Raw genomic sequence first — 25,750 nt, 5'->3', positions numbered from 1 at the left:
TTATCTAACGTGGATCGAAACGTTGCTACACTGCTTTCATTGATTTCAGTGAAATGTCACAATATATATATATATATATATTGGATGTTCCCCTCAGGATAAATTGACTGTTAGCTAGCGCCATCACAAGGTCAAAACCTTCATTTTGTCCAACATTTTGGTTTATGCAAAACTAATGACATTCCCATCAGCCTCAGCTGTAATTAGCTAATTAGCAAGCTAACTCACTAAACTAAGATGGTGAACATGGTAAACATTATACCTGCTAAACATCAGCATGTTAGCGCTGTCATTGTGAGCAGTTTGGCATGCTAATGCTAATGTTGCGTTCAAACCTAGAAGATACCGATGCCAACATTCCCACAAGATAGAAGGAAGTCAGTTTGTTGGAACTGCAGCCATCCTTAGCTATACTACTTGCTTTTTACAACAAATGTAGTTTTTATGCTTGACCAGATCAGCAAGACCTGGGAGACAGCTACCAGACGTATCTGATGGACATGTAATGATGACATGCTGCACTTGATCTTGAATCGCTCGTCTGTTCCATTTCAACAACCTGTGCTAAAAGTTTAGAGGTTAATAAAATTCCCTAAGCTATTGACAGTGTAAGAATGGTGTTGCACGGCTATTTCTACATTTAAACTCCATCCAAGGAAACAAGAAAACGGAAAGATGAAGCTTTTCTGCCCGACACTGGCAGTAAACAAACTGCCGGTGTCAGTAAACAAACGGGCTGTAAGATTGACCATATAAAGCTTTCTGTCAAACTGTCTGTTGTGGTGTTCGAAACAAACTGTATTACACCAAATCAAACTGATAACCATCCCATCAAATGAAGAGAGGAGGCTCTGCAGCGGCCTGCTTACTCTCTCACTTATCTGCCCTTCTGTCCACTCATTCCATTATTAGTTTTTCTTGAAGAGATGAAGAGACAAGATAGGAGATGGGCCGTAATAGTTTGAAAAGTTTTTAATTATTTTGGACTAGCAGGACAGAAACTTCCTGTCGGCTCCAGTTTTCTCATCCCAAAGCCAGGACGTAGTTTCCATATTTTCAAATGAAAATCCATTCTTGACCTTGGGATCATTATTCTACGAGTGACCACTTCCACATCATTTTATATCTCTCATTATTAAGCAGAATTGCCCGTCAGTGTTACCTTGTTTTTATAGAAGTAGTGTGGTAGCATATGGCATTAAGGTAGTTTAGAGGTTGAAAAGACAAAGCTGGCTGCACACCTGTACACACCTGTGTGAGCGTGTGTGTGTGTGTTCTGGCAGGTGAACAGGAACTACCCATCAGTAAAAACAGTTTCTACGAGCCGAGTGAGGACATGTGATTGGTCACGAGAGACACACAGCTGAGCCCCGCTGTCCAAAGCCAGAGACCATAGCTAATTCAAACAGACAGATTACCGTTTTTCACCGGAAGAAAGCCTTTGTGTGTGTGTGTGTGTGTGTGTGTGTGTCTTTGACATTCCCACAGTAGCCTGCCTTTAATACAACAACCACTAGCCCTATTAAATATCCGCTGATCTGTGGCCATGGCATTTACTTCTCCTCTCAATCCTTCCCTTCATCCCCGCTGCCAAACAACACTCATAGGGACGACTGGCCTTTCATCAGGGGAGAGTGTATCTGTGCTGGTGTGTGTTTGTGTGCGTCTTCTCGCCATAATCGTGTGCCGAAAATCCTAATTTGAAAAATGCACACACACACACACACACACACACAAAAAAATGTCGCAAACAGGCTTCAAAGACAGGATTATCGTTGAGAGCCTAGAGAGGGAGTTAATGTCACTCTGTACACCCACGACAGCCCTGGCTGCTCTCTGTGCTTGTGTGTGAGTGCATGTGTGTTGTTGCACAGACGTGGAATTTGTACTTACACCCACAGTAGCTGCGCATGTAGCATATGTGCATCTCACAAGTGTGATGTGAGAAAATTAGGATTTAAATGCGTGACTGTATCGTGAAGTCTGTGATTCGCTTTTCAGAAATCTTTATTGAGTTTAAAATCTAAGGCAGTTCAGTACATAGATATAAACATAGGTACAGTCAAAATGTACAAGTGCTTTAGAGATATTGGTGTTATTAAATGTATCTTCCTGTGGAGGTCAGCCAGCATGTATTTAACCATTAACTGCTGTCTATCAGTCTGATTTATTGTCACGCTGCATCTGGATTTCCATATTTTGGTGCAAACTGTGCTGATTATTATATATATATATATATATATATATATATATATTATTAAAGTTCTTTGTATTTGGGAGGCATCTGGGAGGCGTTGTTGTGTCTCATCTTCATCACAGAAAATCTCCAAGATACGACAGCTTTCACAGGAAGTCTGCCAACAGAAATAAGCCACCTGCGATCTCTAATGCTCTGAGATAGTTTTATTTTTAATTTAATAATTTATCACCTGTGTGACTTTATTATCAGTTACGTTTTTAGATTTCATTAACCCCATACGTTACACAATTCCTTTTATTAAATCGCACCAGTCTGCCTGTAGATGCCGGTGTTCTGCAGTGAAATCTGAAATCCTTGTTTGTAATTTTGCCCCTTGGCATTAAGAAAAAAACAAACAAACAAAAACACTACACAGCAGGCTGCCACAGTGACTTTGCATGTACTCATTTTGAAATTGAGAACACAGGGTAAAACTTTTACCCTTTTTTTCCTCTCATAGTTTCTTTTCCGTCGTTAATAACTCTGAATGTTAAAACTGGTCCCCAGTCTGGTGGAGTTGCACAAAAAGAACCCATCTTAAGAAATAATTTAGACTAGATGGTACTAATGTTAAGAGTTTCAAGATGTTCCTTGAATCATTTATTTTCTTGATGAAAAATGTTTTTTATTTTTTAAGATCCTGACCTTGTGCTTGAAGATTTCTGACTCAGATCAGAAACATGTAAATGTGTCTAAAACCTCAGACACGTGTTGCCACTTGTTTTGAGAGAACGCAGATTGGGAGATTGAATTTGAGCCAAACAACTTAACAGTTTTCGCAGGGTTCAGTGGCTGCCACTGAGCTGCTGCCAGGGTCCTCATTTACCCCTGTTTATCACCGGCCCGCTAACATCACGTCCTGTGGGACGATGGATGGCCGGAATCCAAAGAAATCCAGCACATGAATCACCTTGTTAATGACAGAACAACACAGATTGCACATGGTTACATGTGAAGTCGCATGCTGCGTGTGTTCGTCTTTCATCACATGTGCAGCTGCTGCTCTGACAGGTGTGAATTGCGTCTGCAGTTATCTCGCACGCTGTTTGTGTTGTTGTTGTTGTTGTTGTTGTAGCACCCGCCGCGGACACTTGTCTTTGCATTACTCTGGGCCTTGTTAAGTCTGCCATGACGGCTTTCTGATGTGCTAAGAGTCGTGTTGGCTGTGTCACGGCGCTCTTAGTAGAGTGCTGTTGATCACACCAGCTAAACCTGACAGGCCGATTCCTCAGGGAGGGGAGGGGAGAGAAAGAGGGTCAGGAAAGGAAAAGGAGGGAGTGAGAGCGACGGAGAAATACAGGAAGGTAGGTGGAGAGACAGGGGAAGTCCAGACAGTGTGATAAACACAAAATAAGTATGCAGACTACAGTAAGAACCACACACACTCAGAGGTAAACACACACACACTGAAGTAATGACTGCAAATAATCACCGCCGTGTTTCCAGTGGTGGGACGTACATTTACTCACGTACTGTACTTAGGTAAAAATCTGAGGTACTTGTATTTTACTTGAGTATTTCCAATTTACGTTACTAGCTACTTTCCAGATTATTAATACAAAATATAATCAACTAATAAATGCTGATTTATGATTGTGGTTTAAGCTGCCCAGCAGTATATAAAGCAGTTAAAATGAGCTCCACCTTTACCAGCTGCAACATTAGTGATGCTTACACATTACAATCCAGTGATATTATATGTATTATTCTGAAATGGGCTGTTCTGCATAATGAGTATTTTTACTTTTGGTACTTCAAAAGTATTTCTACACTGTGGTATTGCTACTTTTACTTAAGTAAAAGTGCTGAGTACTTGTTCCAGCACTGCGTGTTTCTGTGAGCATGTTAAGAACACACTCTAATTGCATCTGCGGTTCTGGACGTATAAACACTGCTCAGTCAGACCTGCAGACATGTTTCGCCACATGCACACACATTAATGTGACGACGGCCCACCTTGCCAGCCAGGTTTGCAGACCGGCTTGACGTCAATGCGGACCAGGACGCTGTGCAAGGCCCTCTTCTGGCCGCAGTCCCAGGCCGTGACCTGGATCTCGTACTGCTGCTGGCGGTCGTAGCTCAGCTTCTCTGTGTTCCGGATGTTACCTTGTGTGGAGAAAAGAGGTCAAAGGTCAAATTCAACTCAAATAGGTTGTTTTGTTTTTTTAAGCACACTCATTATAATGCGTTGTAGAGGATTCAGGTCCCCTACCGTGTCTCGCCGACTGCCACAAATCGCAGTGTTTAAATATTTAAAGACCTCAAGAGCTAAAAATCAGCTAACATGACGTCAACAAACAAAATTGTCTTCTTGTTGTGTGGTTGGGGTAGAAGTGGCGGAGAAGTTCAGTTGTCATTGGCGTGTCAAGCTCTAAACAACACTTATTCTGTGGTTCTTATCTGGGGCCAAAGGACTTTGGGACATCGGCCGTAAGGTTGTAACACGTGGAACATCTCGTCATCAAAATACACTCTTCAGACCCCTCTTTGCTTCATTAAGTGTTAAGTTACGTTAACTGCAATAAAAACATGAATTAATTACTAAATCTGATTTGATGGTCATAATTATATTACTCGTGTGTGGAGATTTACCCATCAAAGGATGAAGATGTGTTTGGTGACAGATGCAGTTTACTTGACAAGTCAAATATTCCACTTTGTTTCATGTGAATTCTGTGAGACAGTTTATGAGATGACTAAAATATGTAATAATAATCAAACTGTCTGTCTGTTTATATAATCTATCATTTCATTTCTCCGTCACCGACGCAGACTGTCAACCAGGCCTTTCAATAATGTGCCATTTGATGAAGCGTTGAGTTGAAAATCTTCTTTCCTTCAGTCTCGTTTAAGGCTGTTAGTTCACAGCTTTCCTCACAGAAGATGATGTAAAGCGGAATAAGTGAAGTTGTTTAGGAAGTTATTATAAAATGTATAAAGTACAATGTTTTTGTGAAACATTTTATTCCGTAATAAATACTACATAAAAACCCAAATCTGTGACTGAGAAATGGTCAGGCGTCAGTCATCAGAGATTCGGAGGCTGACTTTATGGAGTCATAAAATGTCTGCGTGAGCTTTTTACAGCTAAATGGGCTTTATTTTATTGTAGTCATAAGCAATGTGCAACAAATATATGTTTCCATATTCATCACTATAACTTTCAAATTTAGTCTTAATGGAGCTGCTGACTGAAAAAAGTACTTCTCTTCTGTTTACTGACTTATATGACTTTAGAGTTTATTATAAACTATAGAAAGTATTAAACTTAAGTATGCACTTTAAACTGCCTTGAGGGAAGTGAGTAGCATCAGTGTGCTATTGCATTTTGTGTCTTTATGGCATTTCTGACTGAATAGATAACGCTTCATGCTTGGGTGCTGCAGCTTATCTGCCTGTGCACTATGTGTCTGTTTGCTTAAAAGAGTAATGGGTATTTAATTTTAATTTTAAAGCATCATTATATATCATTGTCAAATTAACTGTGATGCCTTAATATAATCACTGTAACAAATGAGATCATGGTTGGGATGACAGGTAGCCTTTATCTCTCACAAGAGCTTTGATTAGTGCTAATGTTTCTCAAAATTAAGACCACGTTTCCATTAAACCCCTGTTGCTTCCTGATGCAACGAGGATGCAGGTACTTGTCCTCCTCTCACCTCCCTGGTGTAACAAATACTGTATGTTGTGTCATCATCCATCAGAAGTGGGATTGTTCTGGAAGTCCTACACTTTGTTTATCAACTTCTTACACCAGGCACAGTGAGGTCTTCACTGAATGGGATGTAATGATCATAGTAATATCAAAAAGAGCAAATTAAAAATGTGCAGAAGTGTGTGTTTATCACTTATTCCACAGTAACACGTGAATAGGAATCAAGACAAGCACATGTTGAAGGGGCACTCCACCACTTCGCTCTGCCTGCCGACACAGTTTAATGTCCTCGGTGGCTTTGTTAGCTTTCTGAAGTCTGAGTAAATAACCCTGATGATGGAAAATAAAACTAAGGGAACACATTCTTCATCTTAATAGGTAAAACTGTGTTTGATGAGTCAAAATATCTGCCATGAGAAATGTATTAAACAGCAAGTGCCACTTAATGGAGAACTCCACCAATTTTACACGTCAAAGTGTATTTACAGGTGTTGTACTACTGCAGTACTACTGTATATGTGGAAAAAAAAAAGCAATGCTAAATCAGTGGAGTACTCTTTTAACATTTAGTACAAACAGGAAGCTATGAAATACATAAAATTATATTATTCTCCTCCAGATAGACCCAAAGCAAATCCTACAATAAGTTTCAATCATTAACTCCACATAAAACGAACTCTTAAATATGAACACCTGCTTGAATGTCTGGCTTTCCTCTATATATTCTGCTGGTTACAACAGCAGTTATTCTTTTTTTAGGTCAAGGTAGAAGTCATGAGTCTTCATTAATTTTGTGTATTTTGTGCTATGAAACCAATCCAGCCGATTCAGTCCGCCACATTCTGCTTGGTATTACAGTACAAAGCCTGCAAGCTTTGTAAGAGCCTAATATATATATATATATGATTTTATAATGTTAGAATGCTGCACATAGCTCCTTAAAATAAACAAATAACCCCGTCGTCTCTACAGCACAATCACAATCCAGACCACAGTTAGAAACTGAGAGTCTCCTGCCTTGTCGGTAACAGCGACCCATTTACCAAGCCAGCGTCTTTTCTCATGCTGAGCAGAGTGTATGAAGGGAGTTCTTGTACTCCTAATGTGTCGGTTAATATTTGATGAGTCTTCCACTACAGACGGATGACAATGCCATACACGCAGCTAGGCATGGGCAGGGGGGGGCGCACCCTGACTGAGGGGTGTAAAGAGCATTGAAAAGAGACACTGTTGGCCCTCATTGGCTGCGTGTTGAAACGTAGCTGGAATGAGTTATTACGATTTATAATACAGCCCGGATACTTCTTGAGGTTTTTGTATTGTTGGGAGAGAGGTGCAGAGGGAGCTGAATGTTGATAATGTGGTATATTTGAATACGAGCGTGTGAGTGGGAGGATTAGATGTAATTCATATGAGGACGGCATTGTTCGCCTTCCCGTCCTCCTCATCGCCCATTCTGTCTCCCTCTCAGCTTGTTTAGAATTCCTTCCCTCCTCGTTCTCCCCTTTCCAGCCTTCCCGTTCCCTTAAAAAGCACATCATTGTCTCACTGTTTAGCAGCCTCATCCCATTTCACTGTTTGCTGCATCATCTGTTGTGCTGCTCTCTACCTTTTTTTTTTCACAAGTGTGCACACTTAAACACTCAGACCTTTCCTGCATGATGGAGGTTCCTATTCCTGCTCCTTCAATTACTACACCAACTTATCCGTGTCAGCAGGCTGTGCGTGCTGTGACTGATGGCAAGGGTGGCCAGCTAGTAAATGACTACTTTACCCTCCATCTCGCTCTCTCTATTTGCCTCTCTATCAAATGTGGTAAACACTACTATACAATTTTACCACAGAGCTAATGCTGCTTAGCCTCTCTGTTTAAAGGACTAGGCCTCCATTACACTGTATTTATTCTTATTGTCAAAACCAACCCTGTGTTAGTCCGTCTCTGCAATTGCAAATTTCCCCGCTGGGGGATTAATAATGGATTATTTTATCTTATCTTATCTTATCTTAATACTTTCTGACTTCCATACCCTGTGAGTGCATTGTCCCTGTTGAGGTCAAAGGTCACAAATACTTTGTTTCATTTAAAATAAAATAAAAAAGGCTCAGTGATTTCCCAAAACAGCTTAGCAGTTTTTTAGCAAACGTTGCTTAAACAGGGGGAAATAGAGCCGTTCTTGGGGACTATATTCAATTGTGGATTAATACACATTTGGCGTGCTAGTGAGTATTTACAGTACGAGGATGGTGTAATTTGATGCTCTATGGGTGGCAGTGTTGGTCATTTGGTTCACCACTTTGGTCCAGACTCAAATATCTCAACTACTAGTGTCAGATTTGGGACAGTCTCTGGATAAATTGGTCCCTCTGGTCCCCAGAGGATGAATCCTGATGACTTTAATGATCTCCTGATTTTTTGTCCAGCGCCTTTTGTCCAATACTTATACCTGCAATTCCCAACAGCTGCAACTAATGATGACTACTTTGTGTATAGTCATAATTAGCAAATGTTAGCATGCTAAAATGGTGAACATGGTAAACATACCTGCCAAACATCAGCATGTTAGCATCATCATGTGGATCATGTTAGCATGGTAACAATAGCATTTAGCTGTGACTAAGTACAGCCTCACCGAGCTGCTAGCGTGGCTGTAGAGTCCATCCATCAGTGCCTTATGACTTTGCTACCCTGCATGTGGCTCTCAGTGGCTCTGGTTCCTGTAAATCTTTACAAACAGGACACGAATATATAGTTTCATAGTTAAAAGTATTATTAAAAAAGGCTCAGTAGTAAATAAATAAATAATGCAAACTGTGCTAGTGAGTATTTGTGGCAGTAGGACGGTGTATGTGGGACAGGGTCAAAATGAACTACAGTGTGTGTGCGTTCATGGTAATGAAGGAACATGCCATCCAGTACAGTGTCCAGTACATCAGTGATGTGTTTTAACAGTTTCTGGACAACAATGGAGGCACCGAGGAATAAGATACATCAGGCTTTGGCAACACAGGAAATACTTGTTAGTAGCATCAATTAAATGTTGAGAATTTGTTGACAGTGAGAAAAATCTAGAATATCACCACCATCCTCTCCTTTCTGTGTGGTTTAGCCCCACTACAGTTTTCTATCTACTTCTCTCCCTGATGATCCTGTCAGAGCACTTACTCTCGCTCTCACAGCCAACACCTACTTTCCTCACTCTCATCTTCTTCTTCTCTCCCTCAGGTGCTCTTGAGTTCAAGGGCTCTCAAAGCCTTTTCCTCTGCGGTCAATGGCTGAGCGAGACCCCTTCAAATGGAGAAAGAGAGAAGAGAGAGCACTCTGGCTGCAGTCCCCCCTCCTGCATCACTCACAGTGCAGTTTGGCCCCAACCTCATCCACTCAGCCTTTTTTTATTGCAACACCTCAGCAGTGGGCAACGCTCGGCAGCAACAGAAACCTACATTGTAATGTCGCTTGCATCCACAGTATGTCTCCTAAAAAAGGAAGAAAAAAGTGTGTGCAGATTTTTTAAAAGAGCCAGTTGTATTTAAAATGGTACGATTCAAGAAGTTTAAACCTAGACTTAAAGCGTGCACTCGAGGAGCACATTTTATCCTACTTGACTTTGTGAAAGTCTATTTAGAAATACGAATGTAATAATTCTAAGGGGCAGAGCTCAGTGTGTCCTCCATCAAACTAGGACGGTCAGAAAGGTCAGTAGAGGACATGAAAACGGAGAAAATGTCTCAACAGATTTGTGTCTCTCACGCATCGGTTCTATATTTGTGTGTGTGGGAAACTATAACATGATAATCTGTATTCGTAATGTTCAAGAGCCAAGTTACAAAGAGCAAGTGGCAACTCAGGAAAGTCGAGTACATTTGAGACGGTGTGTGTCTTTCATGTTTGTGTGTGTCAGACTTCTGTGATCTGATTTGTGGAGACTGATGGCTCTCTGGGCAAAGCTTGACTTTGGAAAGAGCAAAGAACACATTTTATCCTGGGGAGAGACATCTGTCAGAGTCATGAAGTCACGCTACCAGAGTGTACGCAGGTATGTGTAGTATGAGCGTTTATGCGTGTACGTCCTGTGGCTGTAAAGTGCATGTGTGTGTGCATGGATGGGAATTTTTAGATCACGAGTGCTGCTGTGTTACGAGGTCCTTCAAACAAGACGGGGAGCAACGGGGGAGCAAAAAAAACTTCAAACCTGATTTGGAAGATGTCCTCGGATGCGGGAAATCACTGAAATAAGAGCAGCAGAAGTGCTGTAGTTGCGGCAGGCTGAGGGAAAGTGGGTACGCCAGAAAAAGTGACAACACTTGAAATGCCGTGAATATCACACACTGTTGGTAACAGTTTAGGTGAGATAACAAGGTTTCTTTGTGCCAAGTCCTAACACGTCTTCCCTGTTAATACAAAACCCTGCATCCCTGTGGATGCTATCAACAGATCTTTTCCTCTCATGTACTCACCGTTGCGATCTATAGCGAAGGGTGTGTTGGTGGTGGTGATCTGGTAGTTACAGATCTGGCTGTACTGTGGGGAGCAGTCCTGGTCCGTGGCCTCCACCTGCAGGATGCTGTCGTAAATCTTGCCCTCTGTCACCGCGGCTCGGTACTGGGGCTCCCGAAACACTGGGGCAAACTCATTCACATCGTTGACCTGAATGTGCACCACCGCCCTGCAGACAGTAGGGGGCAACAGAGGGGAGGGAAGGGAAGATTAGTGTGGGGGGTAGTCTATCATCTGTCCATCCTTTTTTTCTTTGGTGCACAAGGGAAATAAGGAAGACATTTATTTATTCTTCAATTAGATTAGACTTCACATATATTTACAACAAATCATAATGAGCTGTGGCAGCATTGTAGAAACCCCCCACTTCAACTACCAGACATTCATGGTCCCCAGAGGATGAACCTTAATGACTTTGCTGATACCCTGACCTTTACTATAGTGCCACCATGAGATTGATGTATGTGGGTTTAAGTGAAATAAGGTATCTACTACTATCACTGCAGCCTCTCAGATGCTTGTTAAGTTCGGATGGTTGAGGGCAAAGTTCACCGCCGGTGATGAATTAGTTTGGTAACCAATTGTCACGCTTGTGCTTTCTGTAATACACTGTCTGACCTGACCCAATGGATTGCTTTGATTGTGTTGCTATGGCAAAATAATCCCCATGGATCTCTTCACCTGCCATAGCCATGCAAATGTGCAGTTCTCCAGGCGCACTACACTGCACAAATTAATCATTTCATAAGTGATCTATCAGCAGTAATTCATGTTAAGTCACACATGATGAAAAAACTCCCCCATTCATCACTTTAAAACGTCTTCATCAATATGCGGCCAGAAGGCAACAGATCGCATAATCAATCCTTCGATTCATTGACTGACAACTAGTGGTGGATGACGATGGGACAGAATATTACAGTTTTAAGCTTCAAATGGAAAATACAAAGTAATGCTTTGCTTTACGAGACTAAGGGGGCGGAGATGAGTATGGGGTTTATGGGATTAGCTGGTGGGTATGGTAATGACGGTGAAATTATCCTATTAAAAAAAGCTGTAAAAATCTCTCCAACATGTGGTCGGCTGGAGATGGAGACTGGACAACAAAGAGAAAGACAGTGGAGGCCGAGCGCCGGCAGAATGGATTTCCACACTGGCTTATCTCTCCCTGTCACAAGTACACAAACATAGGAGAGCATTTGTTTTTAAGCTTCTCCACACAAACAGATGCACAGCCAAATTTAATGGAAAATAAGAAATGGACAAACAACTGACGTGACAATACAAAAGGGACGAGGAAATGGGGGATAGGCAGCGGCGATAGTAACCAAGTACATTTACTTCGGTAATGTCAAGTACAATTTGTGCTTTACTTGAGTATTTCCATTTAATGCGACTTTAAACTCTGACTTCATGGTGGTTGACCATCCCTCATGCAGTGTATGGTGGAGTCCTGTGATGTCTCTGTTAATGCAATGAGATTTTTCAATGTAACTGAACAAGTTATAATTCATGAAGGGATCTTTATGGAGCCCCAAACCTGACAAAATGTAGTACAGGTTTTTAGACAGGTCAAAAAAAAAAAGGAAACACTTTTTTCCCCCTTTACCACAAATCAATTGATAAAATAAATAAATAATTTTTCTCCAGCTGATTAAATTTTTTTTTCATTTATTTTCCTCTCCTTTTTCTAGGCACATATTTAATTAATCACCTATTCCCTATGTAACGTTTTATTATTTTTTTATTTTCCTCACCACATTTCCAACTATCTTCGGGCTTATGATTTAATGAGATGGATGCATGTCGCGGGGCAGTGATTGGACCTGGGTTTGTGTGTGTGTGTGTGTGTGTGGATCATAGAAGTATGTGACATCACCTCTTTTCAAGTGAGAAAATAACCAAAACTGTTCTGTTGGCAGGAAAACTGTTGGTACTATCATTCATAGTAAGAAGCTGCTTGAGAAAATAGGTTTTCAGGGCCTTTAAAGGATCTGGATACTGTCTGGACACAGTCACAGAATACGCAAACCAACAGGTGTATGACACTGACTAATCACTGGGCTTTAGGATTGCTGGGACGTTAACGGTGATGCTAACAGCAGCGAAGATGGTGATAAGAAGCACTGACAGATGATGGCAGCACCAGTGTGTGCAGTAAATCCCTCAGCCAGCCTTGTTTTGTCATATTAATGACACTCTCTCATAAACATTACCCCCCTGCTTTGCCACACTCCCCAGTGGTGAGGGAACAAACATATGTTCCACTCCTCTGAGGCTTGTATGGAGGAACTGCAGTGTGTGTGTGTGTGTGTGTGTGTGTGTGATTTTGTATTCATGCACACAAATGCAATATATATAACTAAATGCAATAATTGTGAATGTGTCTCGTTGTGAGTGTGCATGTGAGTGTGTGTTTCTCTGCCGATGGTTCACATCTGGCTGAAACAGACGCCTGGTTCTCTGGGGCTAGAAGGTTTGTGTGTCTGTATGTGTGTGTTTGTGTGTGTTTGTGTGTGTTTGTGTGCGTTTTCATGTTGCTGGAACATTGCCAAGCTACTCCTCCCTGTGACAGGCCTCAGCTCATAAGCAGGAGGTCTACAATGAGTCAGAGTGACACAGAAAGACAGCGGGGGGCTAAGTGACCCCATGGGCGTCCAGAATGATCATAACACTACTAAACAAAGTGGACAAAAACCAGAGCCACAGGGATGGCTACTTAGAAAAAAAGGTCAAAGGTTAAACAAACTACATCACCCCAGCGAATGTTGGAGATCAAATCTACGACCTTGTTTTCACTCTGCAGTGAAATACAGACTGAAGTGTGTGTGATCACATTGTGCTCAAATAGTGGTGTAAAACAATACCTGAATCAAATGACTCCATATAATGTAAAAGGGTCGTGGCTCTTTGCAGCTTTTAGTCACATTTGGCTCATTGCTTTTAGTCTTTTTTAGAATGTAAAGTCAAATTGCTCTCTCAAACCATCGGTAAACAAGCGTAGATGAGCTAGCTGTTAGCCACAGGGCACACAAAGAGGGAATTTCATTCTAAACAGACCAACTTTGGAAGATATCAACTTGTCTGACGTAAACTGCAGAAGCTTAATTTTAACTTCTGCTGAACTTTAGAATATACTTTTGCACAGAACGACGACTGTGGATTTTGTATCCATCACTTACATTGGAAGTAAGTTAGAGAGGGATATTTTAATGTCCATATAGGCATGTGGATGTTGTTTTAAGAGAGACTTGAAAAACATGTTGTCAACGTCAGCATTGTGTTGACCCATCCAACCACTCTGACCTCCTCACTCTGCAAACCTTCTGTAACACTGTCACAACAGACAAGAGTACTACTATTACTACGGCTGCCAGTTTTGTCACTTGATGCTGAACATTTTACGTTTTGGGGCATTTGCTGAAACCACAGAAATGATTTCAGTAATTTCCATCCCTAATATATGGTTATGTTGTGCATCTCACAGTACAAGCAGTTGGGTTCATGGCAACCTGTGTTGCCCTGAATGGGGTATCAGTCTTCCTCTGTCGTTTTTGTTCTTTCTCAAAATAAGTCATAATACAATATTAATTTATTGTTGTTGTCGTATTGAAACTGCTTTATTGAAGGTAGCAAATTACCTGAGAATTTTAATTGATGCTAACAGTGTGGTTGTCCTCATTCTGTTTCTGAATATTCTCTTATCTTTATACACGTTCCACCTGGGAAACATTTGTTGTCAGTATAATAGTCAATATCACCGTTATGCAGACGATACACAACTGTATATCACAATAGTTTTGCCAGATGACTCCAGTTCTTTGAATGTTTTTATTACCGTCTCACTGATATTATGATTTGGATGAGTCATTTTTTAAAAACTAAATAGCAGAAAAAAAACAACTTTTGAGAAACTACTACTACTCTTTTGGGATCAAAAGTAAAAAGACACTGCAGTCAATGTTAGGTTGTCTGTCCAAACAGATTAAGAAACAAGTTATAGATGTTGGAGTGGTTTTAGACTTTCAGCTTCGCTAAACAGTTTTTCACTTAAAATGATGCTGATATGCTGATACATGCTTTATTACAAGTCGCTTAGATTACTTCAACCTTCTTTTTACCGAGCTAACTAAAACGTCAGAAAATTACAGTTACGTCAGAATGCTGCAGCCCGTATTTTGACTAATACAAAAAAAGAGATTACATTGCTCAACCAAGTTTCCAATCCATTTATGTAAAAAAACAGTGTTTACAGAAATAAAACAAAATGTCTTTATTTAATAAAAAGGATTTAGAGGATGTTTGCAGTCATTTCTCAATGAAGTGCATGGCAAACAGTGGAGTCATATTTCAGTGCCAGGTGCGATTTCAATCCCGCTAAATCAAATGCAGACACAATCAGATACCAGCTGCATGTTAGAGCCAGGTGATGCATGTTAATGCCAGGTTAGTATTGTTCCCAGCTTATTATATATTCATCCACACTCATTATTTATCAACACTCAACTAAACACAGCCTCTCAAACTCAAGTCATTATCCCGTGTGTGTACACACACACACAAACACACACACACACCTGCAAACCCAACACAAAGGCAAAGGACTCAATTAATCTTTGTCAAGAATTAGCCGCAAGGCTGAATCATCAATTTCCTTGTGTAAGACTAGAATGGAAATAAACAACCCTAACTATACCAATGGGATCAAATGCACAGCACATCGCAGGATGGTAACCTCATCAATATGCAAGGAAATCACACTTCCACATTGACTAGCACCAAATCCACGGCTTGTGTAATCTCAATACAAGGTGGTTTTAATGCATGGTAATCCAGTCCAGTGTTGCGTGTGATCCATGCCACTATTCTGCTTACCTAACACCGGATAGTATGGATCGAATCATTGATCCATGGCTCGGGCTATCATGCCAAAGACACAGAGGAAGTGATACTAAAGAGTTCAAGCTATAATCTGCAGTGCATTTAAACACATGGAGATTATTCTATGTTAAAGAACATTTGCGCATAAATTAAGTCATTGAATGTCCATTTGCCCAACTCCGCTGGCAAACTTCTAAGCGTTCACCAATGTGCAGAGACTATCATGGTTTGAATCTTGAATGGGAACGGGTGTCACTTTCTTTTGTCTGGTAACTCCGGGAGACAGCACAGATGGTGCGGTTCCTGGCGGCATATTCATAATTGAAACACGGAGACTATACTCTCCCATTACATTATGTTAGCTGAAGATAAACAACATATTCCTACACTAGATGTTTTCTTTTTTTCTTGCCAGGAATAATAATCACGTCAACTAACAGGTTTTGACAGAATGAGGTTTCACTCATATTAGCATCAAGTGTGACAAGCATGAAGTTAAGATTCTTGGTAGAATAAAGCGGCGACACATTGACAGGGCTACACTATCTGTGTGGAGTCCTCGGGTCTTCTCACTGCAGAAATGTATCATGACAGCTTATGCTAACAAGGCGCAGCTCTTGGCCCACTTCTTCGCTGTGACTTTTTTCGTTAATGTGTGTTTTTGTGTGTGTCTGTCTGTATGAATGTGTTTGTGTGCATGTTTGTTTGCGAGTTGGTTATGAGATGCAAAATCAGCATACCTATCCCCAGCTACGGTATTTGCCTTATTTATATGTAAATTTAGGTATATCAGTGTGAATTTGACTCAGCATTTGGGATTTGTGTGTGTGTGTGTGTGTGTGCATGGCTGTCCTTCAGCTAGCTGTTCGGTGGGATAATTAGCCTCTCCAAACTGCAGCGAGGTTAGGACACGCAGGCCTCTAAGATTCACTAATGATGACTTTAATAACTACTGTGCTGCCAAGCACCGAGCATGTGTGTGAATGTGTAGCAACGCGGACGTGAAAAAACATCTGCGTCTCTAAATTACATCTACAGCTTCCTAACAAACATATTTGCACGCACACACAACCTTGGGGGCACCTAACCCTGTTGTGAATGCATTACCCCCCCCCCCCCCCCGACAGCCTCCAGGCACTTAACCCCTGGGCCAGTGTTAAGTACATGTGTCGTTAGGTGCGAGTCCTGGGAAGGATTATGAATATGACATGCTTTGTAAGGCAGTGAGATGTCCCTTATGCCTAATTATTCCATAGCAACAGTAGAAACTTGCACCGAGCAAGGTGTGTGGGGACTGAGGTACAAACAGTACAGAGAAACTTCTCATCTTCAGATGCTAATTAGGGAGATTATATGGTTGTTTTTCAACTGCACCCACCCCAAAGGCTCGGTGCTCACGTCGCTAGCCACACTAGTGAGTTTTGAGATTTCTACTCAAATTTGCAGAGGAGCAATGGCAAGTACTGAGTAATCTGTTTGGCAATGATGTTACCCTAAAACAGTGGTTCCTAACCTTTTCTGCGTATTAGCCCTCATAAAAAACTATTTATGCATTTGCTTTTGAATTTGAAATTGTGAGCAGTTCAACTTAAAAGCAATTTCCCAACACTGTTTTATATGAATAGTTTTTAGAGGTGTAAAGAGGTAAACCTATACAATATATCTTTTTGTTATGTCCTATCCTGGTAATCATCTTGTGATCCCTTGGATCTATCTTGTGCCCCCATGTGAGTATCCCAAATCACTTTCCATTATCAGAAGCATTTTCTGAGCTGTGCTGTGTTGCAAGAGGACCTCATTTAGTAAAACCTGAAGTGAACAATGTCTTCTTGGAGTAGAAAACGATGCCTTTTGGATATGAAGGGGCATACAATGTTAACAAGGCTAAGAAGCTATAGCAATGCTAGCAGCTCTGTGATGCTATGCTAAATGCTAACGTTAGTGTGCTAACATGCCCACAATACTAACATGCTGATGTTTAGTAGGTATAATGTTTACCATGGTCACCATCTTACCATGCTAATTTGCTAATTTGCACTCAACACAGAGTATGGCTGAGGATGATGGGAAAGTCATTAGCTTTACTGGTCGTAAACACAAGTAGCTCGATGTGAGATTACAATTGATTTCAATTCATCCTGAGAGGGAAATGAAGGTCTGTACGAAATTTAATGGCCATTCATCCAATAGTTGTTGAGATGTATCAATCTGGACCAACCGAGTGACAGATTTTTGACTCATCTTTTTCCCTTTAAGCAGCTTTGAGGTTATATACTGTATGTTTTTTTCTGTTTTAAGCAGCATATGTCAGTTAAGCCTTGTAGGGATCATGGTGTTTTTTCTTTGTTAATGGACTTTGAGTTCAGTCAAAGTCCAAGTCTTAGTGATAACTCACTTTTTGCACACAAGATGATTCTTCTCATAAAGACCAGCAGTACTTGACATTACATTTGTCATTCATGCCTGGGTTGAATCACTGTTGTGTTACATCAATAGACAGACACAAAATGGACATTTATCACATTTATGGCTCTTTACTACACGGGCTGAGAACACTTCACAGTTCAGTACAAACTGTTCGTTTGGCAGAGGTCAGCCGTACATTATTGTAGATTAATTTGTGTTTCGTTTAAAGCTGACCTGAGCAGAAACCGTCTCAAGGAGTTTAAGGTGAATCCATTCAAGCTTTGCACTTTGCTGACAAGTGACTAAAGCTTCCACAGGCAGCCAAGTAAAATATCTCAGAGGGCAGAGAGAAGCAATGTGATTCAGAACAAATCAGCACGCTGTTATATTGGTGCTCTGACTCAGAAAAAGGCAGTCATTAACTTCAATGTTTATGAAGCCGTCTGATGCTGTCACCAAGAGTGGGATATAGCAGTTTTACTGGCTTTGCGGGATGATGCATTTATTCAAAGTTTGACATAGCATTTTGAAGAGACAACATTTCATTTGTGTGTGTGTGTGTTTCAGTCACACTGAGAGACAGATTTGTACAGCCAGGACAGAGAGTGCATCCATTTGTGAGTACAGAGGCAGTCTGACGAAATATTCAAACACTGGAGTCTGTAACAGAGACAGAAGGACTGACAGAAAGAAGGACAGAGTCAGACAGCAGGAGCTAGCTGGGCTGTAGCCAAATACAAAAAGAAATACAGGAATAAGAAATAGGGCAGCAGCCAGTGGTAAGCAGAGCAGGGAAGAATAGAGGATAGAGTGAAGTCTAAACTCATCCTGTGTCACTCCTGATCCTCTCCCCTGTCCTCTTTAGCGGCTAATTTTCTTGACTGCTTTCCTTCTCTGCCGTTGACGTGTCATGTGTAATTTGCGCACAGCCTTAGGCGGAGATTCTTCTCCTTCCCCGTTAGCTCCTTTCTAAATCGGAGCGAGCAAGCGAGCGAGCGGTGCGGCGAAAGGCCAGCCTCATCCTCTGAGAGTTGCCAGCGAAAGGACAGGCCATTTAAAGTGTCCCCAAATTCACTTCCCCTCCAGCATCAGCCTGTCTGAGCCAGCCAAACTGGGCCTGCGTCACAGCAGGGGAGTGAGTTATGTTGATGGAAAGTAATAGTGTGACATAACAGAATGCCTGGGTGCTTAAAAGGGATATAAAACATGATCAACAGCATGGAAATAGTAGCACAAATCCATCACCCTTTTTTGCCTTGTACACACAGACAGACACACACACACACACACACACACACACACACACACACACACACTAAGTAAGTCAGCAAACAACATACAGTAAATACAAGTTTCGCTCTACTGATTTAAAACTTTTACCGAGGCTTGAAAACCCCTGCTGCTATAATTCCAGGTTTAGTGTGTGTGTCAGCATGTGTGTGTGGGTGAGCGTCTATAAGCTAGACAAGATGATAGATTTCTTTGCTTGGCTCCATTGTCGGCCAAAGTGAGGTGGGGGTTGAGCAGTTAGACAGCGAGGGGAGATGTGCAGCAAACAGCGGACAGAGGTAGTTGTCTGAAAAGCTTTTTTTTTTTTTTTTTTGTCCTCTCAGACAGAAGCTGCTTTCAGGAGAGCCAACAAGTGTGACAAATTGTTTTTTATCTGTTGACCTCTTTAAAGTAGTCTACTGGTGCTTGTGGAGGTGGGTGTTGTGCTTGTATCTGTGCTGGCATGGCTGGTTCTCACAGCCATCTGGGATCAAGCTGTAGCCGAGTGGATGGCAGGAGGAGACGGAGTTGAAGACATGATGTGAGTTATTTGACTAATATTTAACTTTAAGGCAAGACGTTAAGAGCTTCTTATTCAAGCGCTTTGTGTGGAAATAAGAATTTGAAAGGCATCTTTCTAATGGACTGCCATGTGGAGGGAGGTCGACTTCTATTTACATTTAGTTTCAATGACAAAACCCTGGATCATCATTTATCAGTATTACATACAAATAATTGATTTAATACTATGAATAAAATGTCGTCTCTGTCCATGTAAGGATGTTTGTATGTATAATATCCTTACATGTATAATATCCCCTCACTTTTATAGTTTCAGGTTGATTTTATTGAGATGAGAGATGAAGAGTTGCTAAAAATGTTCGTACATTCATCTGAGTCTCTTTGACCTTGTGCAACAAGCAGCATGTGTCTTTGTTTTGCATCTCCTATGTTCTTGCTCGAAGTTGTTGGGGTTGAATGCAGCCAGAGAGGGAGACTGCAGGCACAACTCAGCAGTGGTGGAGGGAGTATTCAGACCTTTTACTTAAGTAAAAGTAGTAATACAACAATGTAGAAATACTCAAAATGTCTTAAGTATTAACGTCAAAATATAAACATAAATCTGAAGTCTTATCTTAAGCTTTAATGAAGTTTGTATTTATTGATTCTATTTTCTATTATTAATCTAAATCTAGTAAGTAACTAGTACCTAAAGTTATCAAATAAATGTAGTGTAGTAGAAAGAAGTAGAAATGTAGTAAAGTAGAAGTATAGTATAGTAGTAAGTAGCATAAAATTGAAATACTCAAGTAAAGTACCTCAAAATTGTAAAGAACTAGGGGCTGAAGTAAGCACCTCCATCTTCTCTGCATTATTTTGAATTAAAAAAAAAAGAGTGATATGTGTGTTTAATTGGCGGTATTGTAGTTTTACATAATTTAGCCTTAGCATTTTTATATGAATTATGAAAAATCTTGCTTATGTTCCCTTGTCCTTGGAGGAACGCCTTTGTACAAGCAAGCCAGGTCTATGCTGAAATCCGCACTCATTCAAAAGCATAAAGTCAGACGTATGAATCGTGTGAAATATACATATATATACATATGTACTGCGCGTGCACTTGTGTCTTCTGTCAGACTTCAAAGGCCCCTGTTGTTGTTGTTGCTGTTGTCTGTCTTACTCACTTGTGGGACTTTTTGCCCTCCGTGCCCCCGGGGCCAGAGCCGCAGTCGTGAGCTTGAATGATGAAGGTGTATTCCTTCTGCAGCTCGCAGTCTACCAGGCCGCGGGCCCTCAGCTGGCCCTCGCCAGACGTACCGTTCAGCACCACTGCCTCGAAGGGAGCCTCCAGCCCGTGGATGTTGAACGCACAGATCTCCCCTAGAGAGCGGGAAAAAGGGAGGGAGGCAGAGAGGTCAGTGTTAATCACAGTCAATCAGGCAGAATACAGGTGGATAATGAATGGTGTGTGTGTGTGTGTAAATTAGGTTTATGACACAACAAGTGTAGCCGCTCCCCCTCACGCACACACACACACACACACACACCGGAGAGTACACTATATAGCCACAAGACCCTCCCCCGGACTCCTCCGTTGCTTTTTCTAACCATGATGGGAGGGAGTGCTTTCATATGTAGATACCCTTTAAATTCTGGGTCAATTTTTGGATGAATTCAGCAGCTGTGGCGCCGTGTTTTGTTCTCAGCTGCACCAACAAGCTTTGAATTTGTTATTGCTGTGATTTACGCCTCTGACTGGCTTCTTCTCCATAGCAACGCCGGGTGAGGCTCGTGGGTATTGCAATATTTAATGCTGTCAGCCAAGTTGGAATAATAACCTATAGGATTATAATATTATCCAGGAGAGTTGTGGGTTTGTGTGTTAAGGATCATGGAGAGTATCATTAAAAGAACATTTGAAATGGGAATAGAGAAAAGGGAAAAACACTTGTGGACCAGCGGTTGACTCGTTCTACTGTAATCACATGCTCCTGACACTATCGACCTGTTTAGCAGAGGTTGGACTGTGTCAAACCCTGAGCCTGCACACTGACAAAACATTTGTGCTTGCTACTCTCCTGCATTAACAAAGCATAAAGATACAGCAAATGTGAACTTCAGAGAGAGAAAAGCATGCTCATCATATCTTCTCTCTTACCAATGTTCCCAGGCAGTCCTGGAAGTTAAACTACCAGCTTTAAGTTGTGAAGATCTATCACCTCTGGAACACTGCTTAGTCAAGGGAAGCTGCAGAGCGGAGTCCATTCAGAAGTGCATGTGTGCTACAGGAGAGCTGGGCTGGCATAAATACACTTTCACTGAGTTTTACCGCTGCTCAGTCACCTTGGGTCATTTCTGCTCCCCATGTAGTGTTTCGTCTGTAATGTTGAAAACACACTATGATACAGACAGAACGCAGCAGCAGAAACTCACTCTGGAGGTTTAAAAATAGATCGTATTCCCACTTTCTGTCTAATTACTCTTGAAAAAAAACCCCAAGGACATTCCTGCTGTTCGCCCCCCGCAGCATGTAGACATTCTCTGTAGCTCACCGAAAAAAAACAATTGAGTTACACGAGGCTCAAATAAGATGCCGCAAAGTCACCCTTGTGGAGAGATATAGAGGAAGAAAATCCATTTAAATCTAGAGTGAGCGGCTGACAAGAGCAAAACAAAAGAGCCAAGAGGCGGCTGACATTTATTAGCAGGCTGTATAGAGAAGTGTCCATTTGTGGAGTTGGCGAGAGAAGTTCTTTCTTTTTCCTGGTTTTTTATTTTTCGTGGAGACTTGAGACCTCACGCTTCCACTAGTGGGATTTCAGGAAATCACTTAACGCGCCCGGCTCACACTCTGACCTGTGATAGCTAATTGCACTGATATCACTTAAACTAACAGCAAAGACTAAATTGGATTCCCAAACAGCTTTGTGTGCGCATTGCTCCTGGCAAGTTCTGATAAGAGCAACTTTATTTTCTACCGCCTTCCCCCCTTTCTCTCCCCTTTCATCCTGTTTCTGTCATAATCCCCTCCACCTCACCTCACTCCCCTCACCCTCCCTTCCTGGGGCAGGGGCTCTGAAATGACAATTTGCCCACAGAGGAGCTGTAGGCAAAAATAATAAAGAAAGAGTAGAAAGAGGGAAAAGGAGGACAGAAAATGAGAGAATAGGGAGGGGGGTGTCGACACTTTCTGCATGCTGTAAAGACTCCCCCCTCTGTATTGCCTGAACAATGACTTATCAGAGCTAAATGGGCCCCCACAATATGGAGAAGCATGGCTTGCCGGGGAGCGCAAAATCATAAAATGGCATTGAGCAAACGGTGTGCGACGGGGAGTGACAGGAGATGCAACAGTCTTGATGTGCTGCTTCTCTCAATGGTGCACCACCGTACAAAACAGGCAAATGGAAAATCCATCACCGCTGGAGCGAGAAATAAATCCAATATACACAGGCAAGAGCAGAAGCTTCCCATCAGGGTGAATATGCTGAAGATATGCTGATGGCGCACGCCCACAGCCGAGGCCGGGTGGCCCGACATGCTCCTCCTGATTTAATTGTGGCTGGTGGGGGAGCGGGGAGAGGGGTCAAGGTGACCGCAGGAGGAGGACCTCCCTCTTTTAAGACTCAAATGAACACTCAGACAGCTCCAAGGGGGCTACAGATCTTTTTATATGTCCGCCTATCGCTTCACTCCAGACCTGATAAGTGTTGCGCCACCCGCGGAGAGGCAAAGATGGCTGGCGGAGGAGGGAGGGACGAGGGTGGAAGCGCTGGCCCCGGCGGCAGCGGAGGAACAGATGTTGGGCGGCTGGCACTTGGCAGAGGCAGAGAGCTCGCGAACGCTAATTACTGCGCTAAACTGTTAGCTAAATATGTGTCTCCGCGTCACATTAGGCTTTTAAGAGGTAGATTTATGGTCAGAAGGAACTCTGTCTTCTTGAAGGGGGGCCATTTAAAACTAATGGATGCAAACTAATGGATATGGATGCTGCAGCATTATTTCTTTATTAGTTTATTTGCCGGGTTGTCGTCACCGTTTGGTTGTTTGGCATAATGAATCGTTTTTATGATCTTAAGAACTCCATGTAGGATGTCTGAAACATTTTTAATCACTATATTCTGTACACACTTGCCCAGTAAAACTTGCTTGGCCTTTTAGACCCCCTCCATTTGTCTCGTTCTTTCTTCCACCTTATTCTCTGCCGTTGTGATCCCTTGGGCATCATTATATTTTCATTTAATCAAGTCTTAATTAATGACTGTCTATTAGTCAGTGGGAATGTGTGCTCACGACCTAAGCTGCTGTCCTGTTGGTGTCAGAAGTCGCGCAGTGCTCAACACCTCAAGGGAATCTGGCGCCCGTCCACACTAGGCTATCTTTGAGGACACAGTGCTCATTATCAGTGAAGGCAGAGACGCTTTACTGGCGATGGTGGCCTGTGTTTGCAGAGCTGGAGGAGTGTGACAAAGCATTGGGGGCCACAGCGCCTCGGGGCCCCACGTTATTATCAAAGCTGACGGAGCATCGCTGATGAGCTGCCTGCATCCGAATATACACACAAGCTGCCTTTCGCTGTAAAACACATAAGTGCATAGATATGCGCGGCAGCTGTTTACTGGGCGTTCGAGTGAGAAGTAAGAGTGGAGATATGAGGCGGGAAACACCGCTGAGAGGAGGAGGAGGAGGAGAGAGATATGAAGGGAGATGAAAGGAGGAGCCGGGAAGGATGGGAACATGGCCACCGCCTTAGGGCAGCTCCGATCTCCCGACTGGAGAGTGACCAAAGCACAGGCACGAATACACACACTCACATTTACTCAAACTGTGCCAGTTGGGCAGCTCTAATCAGAGCTGACATGCCTTTCATCCTCCTACTGTTGGAACACACACCAGATAGACAGCAAGTAAATCAGATTACTGGATATCACACTGTTACTGAACACATTCTGGACCAGGCATCAGTTTGCTCCCACATCATCTTAATATGTTCACTTGGCATTATGAGTAAATCAACCCTATTTGCACAAGAGTTGCTGTCTACTATGAGGTTTACACAGTTGTCGTGATTTCAGCGGCTTTTCCAATTTGGATTTGGCATGAAATTATCTCTTGTGTTAGTCACCCGCACCACCTGCTAATTCTCCTTCTCATTTTAGTCACAAAAAAAAACACAATTGCACATCCACAAGCACTCTGGGATACATGGATACACACTCGCTCACACACTCCCCCAGCCCTCTCAGCTGCAGTGCAGAGATAGACTGTCAGCCTCGTAACTCTGCAGAGGGCCGAAATTGAAAATGCTGTAATTATGCTCTTCATGAAATTAGCCAGCCGAGGAAAAAACACAATTGAGAAGCTGTCCATTCTGGAGATAAGGATTAATACTAATCAAGCCCGCATGTTGTTACTGGAGCACACGAAACCTGGAGTGGTGTTTGTGTACAGTGTGTGTGTGTGTGAGTGTGTGTCGGATGGGGGATTTTTAATTAAAGACACACTTTCTCAACAGGGGTTTAGAGGGGGGAGGGAGCGTGTTTGTGTGTATATACGACTGTTGCGGAGGGGTTGTGAGATGATTTACTTGCCCCACGGTTACCACCCCCCACCCCCTTCGCCTCCTCACTGTTAATTACATTAAAGGCTCCTCTCACAGAGTTAATGACATCCCACTGTCTTCTAACAGAGTCAACACCCACCCTCTGTGCGTGGATGTGAGAGTGGTGTCGGAGTGAAGGGTGGAGGACTGAACCTGTCAATCAAACTCTCACGTCATGGCGGCAATAGGTGGGCTCAGGGGCCCCCTGAAAACAGCTCACGAGGGCCTTAAAACAGTAAATGTCTACAATCCCTGGCACCTATAGGAGCAGTTGTGTGACAAGCTACCAAATACCCTTCTTTTCATGTTTCCTATGTGGGACATGACGACATGACGGCCTTATCAAGTAATTGAGGCCATATGTTGCACAGGATGGACATACACTGGTAAGTAGTATTGGAAGTTGCGTACATGTGCAGCCCAAAATCCATGAAAGCGTGGATAGTGCATGTGGACTGCACACGCTGACACCTAATACAGTATGAACAGAACTTGACTTCTGTAGTGAAACTGAATACATACACGTTCTAATCCTGTGTTAACTGTTCAGTTATCTCTTGTTCTATGCCAAATATATGTTAAAAAAATCAAATATCAAAATCCCATTACAGCCTCAGCGCCCGCCAGCTGATAACAACGCTGCTGACGGAGGTGTGGGTGGAGGCTTAGAAAAAAAAAAACTAAGATTAGAGAAAAGTC

At 42.2% G+C, this 25,750-nt stretch overlaps 1 protein-coding gene across 1 annotated transcript in view; it reads right to left on the bottom strand.

Moving 5' to 3' along the window:
• The window catches only part of LOC139284949 (calsyntenin-2-like), a 219,306-nt gene that overhangs the window by 56,001 nt on the left and 137,555 nt on the right, over positions 1 to 25,750 (bottom strand). Inside the window, exons 3-5 of the mRNA XM_070905336.1 lie at positions 20,634 to 20,829; positions 10,353 to 10,561; positions 4,196 to 4,345 (exon numbers count right to left, since the gene is read on the bottom strand). Of these exons, the coding sequence (XP_070761437.1) occupies positions 4,196 to 4,345; positions 10,353 to 10,561; positions 20,634 to 20,829 (555 nt within the window). The remainder of the gene's footprint in view (positions 1 to 4,195; positions 4,346 to 10,352; positions 10,562 to 20,633; positions 20,830 to 25,750) is intronic.

Source organism: Enoplosus armatus, chromosome 5 (assembly GCF_043641665.1).
Source record: "Enoplosus armatus isolate fEnoArm2 chromosome 5, fEnoArm2.hap1, whole genome shotgun sequence".
Lineage (NCBI taxonomy): Eukaryota > Metazoa > Chordata > Actinopteri > Centrarchiformes > Enoplosidae > Enoplosus > Enoplosus armatus.
The sequence above is the reverse complement of the archived record's forward strand: the minus strand, read 5'-3'. Positions and strand labels throughout refer to the sequence as shown.